At 39.8% G+C, this 4,443-nt stretch overlaps 1 protein-coding gene across 1 annotated transcript in view; it reads left to right on the top strand.

Annotated features, from left to right (window-relative positions):
• The window catches only part of T265_14697 (hypothetical protein), a gene marked incomplete at both ends in the record, with an annotated part of 3,158 nt that extends 1,632 nt beyond the window's left edge, over positions 1 to 1,526 (top strand). Inside the window, 2 exons of the mRNA XM_009174835.1 lie at positions 769 to 979; positions 1,423 to 1,526. Coding sequence (XP_009173099.1) covers positions 769 to 979; positions 1,423 to 1,526 — 315 coding nt within the window. The remainder of the gene's footprint in view (positions 1 to 768; positions 980 to 1,422) is intronic.
• Between the last annotated feature and the right edge of the window lie 2,917 nt (positions 1,527 to 4,443).

Below are 4,443 nucleotides of genomic sequence, written 5' to 3'. Positions count from 1 at the left end.
TGACCGTGTTTCAACGACATTTTTTAATGAGTTCTAAAGAGCCTTCTGACAACTTTGACTTCCCCATAACTAATTTTATCTACTAATAAATATTTCTGGTCACACATTCAACTGTTGTTAGTCAGAATGTGTCATTATTTGGATCATACTGCCCAAAATTAAAATTTTCGTGCATAGTGGCCTCCAAAATCGAAGTATAGTAAAACAGACATAAAAGTTAGAGTTTAGCTCCGGCATGTCGACAAAAATTGGAGGCCAGTTCTAAACAGCAGAGATTGTTACGCCTCCTTCCACAATGTATTGGTAATCATGGCGAAGGTTTGATGTAAAGAGATATTATGTAAGACGTTTAGCCCTAAGAAACAACTGAAATGTGAGGATACTTCATAGTACGGTGTGGTCTCCATGGCGGTGCACCTAAAAAAGTACGTCTTACAAGGCAAGTATTCGTACGTGGCAATTCTCATCTAGAAAAGATCAATTTAACAAACACTACACGTGTATGATAGTAGCGGTGATGGCTTGCCAAAACTGTCGGGAGTGGGAGTTTGCTAAGTAGCCACTCACTAGCAAAAACAGTTGGCCTAATATTGTTTCCAAGGCTCTTCTCCATAGATATCGTGTTACGCAACCCATAAGTTTGGGTGCTATACAATGTTGCATAAAATTCAATGCTATTTAGTTTTGTCCGCTTTTATATGGAATGCACCAAATTGAAGATGATAAACGAACCGGTATCGTTATTTTCCTTGTAATTCTGCCACACAGTGCTGCGTTCACGCTCCCGCCTCAAATGCGCAGCTACCTACCCTACCTCTCTGGATCATCGGTGAACAAACTTGTGGCAGCTACAACCACTGTACGATAAGTACGCGATTATTAAAGCTGACAATGATGATGATGACTATCCTTCAGAAAGAAAGTGCGGCTGTTAGTCATTCACTCCAATATCAGGCATTTTTGGTTATCCCATTTCCCAGTATTTTTTGTCGATACGTATTTTATTGCCCGTTTTGCACAACTAAAAGAGGATTATTAATTTTATCACCGTTGAACTATCAAGGCATTTAACATAACTGAAAACAATATCAAGATAGGATACTTGTACTTTGATATCGCACAACCAGATCAATTTGTCCGTACCATCATCGCCATTATCATCATTATCATCATCATTGTCAGCTGTAATAACCGCGTAATCGTTGTACAGTGGTTGTAGCTGCCGCAGTTTGGATCACCGATGATTTGGGGGTAGTTAGCTGCGCATTACAGGCGGAAGATGATAGATTGGTGCATAAATCCAGTACTATCAATGGGATGTCAAGCGGGGGGTTGGAAAAGGAGCTGTGCATTGAAGGCAATAGCTTAAATGAACGAGCGCCATTGAGGGCGCAACTGGGCCATGTCTGACAATTTCTCTAGCCATTGATGTGACCCATCTCGGGGTCCCATCCAGAAAGATGGCAGTAACCAGCGCAGCTGAGTTGGCTGGTAATGGCTTTCATACTTCGCTGCCAAGTCATTGAATTACAAGAAGACAAGAAGTCTATTCAAATTGCAGTGAAGTGCGAGTGCCTATTTCCTGGACGTCACCGCACAAGCATATGTCAGCCAGCATGGCATCGATATAAAATATATTGTTTTACTCAGATTTGCAAGTCAACTAAGGTCCATTCTGACATTGAATATAACTTCTTGGTTGACAGTTTAACGTTCCATCGATTAAAACAGATTAATGTTGACTACAGAATGTCTGTCAGTGCATGTTCTGTTCTTTTCAAATAAGAATATTTAGCATGTATTTTTCATTGAGGTGACTTCTTGGTTTATACGAAAAGGAGGTTGTGAACGGTGGAAGCCATTTACGCTAGGGACGTGTAACCTATCCTACTGCAATTACTCCATGGGTTCCAATCGAGTTTTGGACGCTGTTTTACACGACGATAAAGCCAGGCCACATTGGACAACCCTCATCACATGGTCTAGACCCGGAAAACAATTAAATTTAGATTCGCAGTGTTTGCATCTCTGTTTACTGGCTGCCTGATTCTGTAGTGATAGGCGGAAAGGTGATGGATTCTGTTGAATCCATCCAAGTATTCCCGGTCACAATGAAAATAGTTGTGGATTGTTTTTGCATGAACAACCACATCATTTGTTTATGGCTACACATATGTCCTTCCATTGTGCACCTTTTTGGGCCTCTATTATGCGCAACCACTAGAAAATTTTGGTGCTGCGATAAGATTTGTTGAGAGTGTTTATGGCTCTAATCGTAAGCATGTGCTTTGAAGTCATCAATTAAATATATTTCGGGATATGATACTAAGACAAACCGTCCCCGTGGTTTTCAAAGGACTTCTTGAGCTCTAATAACGGTTACTTTCATGATACTGTAAAAGGATTTAGTTTTCAATAGATCATGAAACACTGTAGCTCTGCGTAGATTATTTATGTACTGCTGCACTAGTACTCACTGGTCACCGCTTCCTGTGGCCCGGTGAACGACAAACCTTTATTACAAGAAGACAAGAAGTCTATTCAAATTGCAGTGAAGTGCGAGTGCCTATTTCCTGGACGTCACCGCACACGCATATGTCAGCCAGCATGGCATCGATATAAAATATATTGTTTTACTCAGATTTGCAAGTCAACTAAGGTCCATTCTGACATTGAATATAACTTCTTGGTTGACAGTTTAACGTTCCATCGATTAAAACAGATTAATGTTGACTACAGAATGTCTGTCAGTGCATGTTCTGTTCTTTTCAAATAAGAATATTTAGCATGTATTTTTCATTGAGGTGACTTCTTGGTTTATACGAAAAGGAGGTTGTGAACGGTGGAAGCCATTTACGCTAGGGACGTGTAACCTATCCTACTGCAATTACTCCATGGGTTCCAATCGAGTTTTGGACGCTGTTTTACACGACGATAAAGCCAGGCCACATTGGACAACCCTCATCACATGGTCTAGACCCGGAAAACAATTAAATTTAGATTCGCAGTGTTTGCATCTCTGTTTACTGGCTGCCTGATTCTGTAGTGATAGGCGGAAAGGTGATGGATTCTGTTGAATCCATCCAAGTATTCCCGGTCACAATGAAAATAGTTGTGGATTGTTTTTGCATGAACAACCACATCATTTGTTTATGGCTACACATATGTCCTTCCATTGTGCACCTTTTTGGGCCTCTATTATGCGCAACCACTAGAAAATTTTGGTGCTGCGATAAGATTTGTTGAGAGTGTTTATGGCTCTAATCGTAAGCATGTGCTTTGAAGTCATCAATTAAATATATTTCGGGATATGATACTAAGACAAACCGTCCCCGTGGTTTTCAAAGGACTTCTTGAGCTCTAATAACGGTTACTTTCATGATACTGTAAAAGGATTTAGTTTTCAATAGATCATGAAACACTGTAGCTCTGCGTAGATTATTTATGTACTGCTGCACTAGTACTCACTGGTCACCGCTTCCTGTGGCCCGGTGAACGACAAACCTTTATATGATTCTTAGTCGTAGAGTGAACATTACAGATACAACCTAAGGTGCTCAATAGGTTTATTTACTTTGCACTCGATAAATAGTGTGTTACTGCTTACCGACTGAAATGCTGACTTATTGATTTGGCCAGGTAGGAGTTACAAAGCATGTTGCTACTGCAGTGTTCACCATACTTGCTACTAGCGTAAATCATTTTCGGAGAAACAAGGCCAGGTCGCTTTCTGCACTTATATATAAAACTGGAAATAAAACAGCCTGATTCAGACCTGCAAAAATCCAAACGCATAAGAATTTGAAGGTCCGTGTCAGACCAAGGAAATTAAAATCTGTAAACCTCTGGGTAACTGAACTTTAAAACCGCCTTCAGTTGACGCTAGGAGTACGAAAAGATATTGCGCAAAAGTGGTCTTTTAGATCCAACCTTAATGCTTATGAAACAAAATATTGTGAGGCTGAAGAGTAAATTGCTCTTGAAGCGCGTGATCTACGGCTTAATAATCGGAGCCGATTATTCCTCATTTGCAATTGTGATGGAAACTGGGTTTAAAATAGTTTGCCGTCAGTGAAGAAGTCTGTTTTTTGGCCTACTTTTCAATACTTTGAAGAAACTTCTTGCTTGAACACAAGCCAGCAACACAATTGGACTTGTTCATTGTCATGGAAAAAAGTGATGGAAGTTGAGCAGACGTTTGGAATGAAAATGTCAATGAACGAACAGATTTTATTAGCAAGAAATTAAACAAAATAAGCTATTTGGCTATTTTTCAGGGTGTCAATGTATTAACTTATGACTAATGTCAACACATGGACTGAACCAATACCAGATACTTATTGGTATTGAAAACTATTTATTACTAGAGACTGTGTTCAGGCTTATGGACTAACGATAGGTGCTTTATAAGATAATCCAAGCGCTAATCTGTAGCCATTTCTG

This window comes from Opisthorchis viverrini (genome assembly GCF_000715545.1).
Source record: "Opisthorchis viverrini unplaced genomic scaffold opera_v5_244, whole genome shotgun sequence".
Classification (NCBI taxonomy): Eukaryota; Metazoa; Platyhelminthes; class Trematoda; order Opisthorchiida; family Opisthorchiidae; genus Opisthorchis; species Opisthorchis viverrini.
This window is presented reverse-complemented; position numbering and strand designations above follow the sequence as displayed.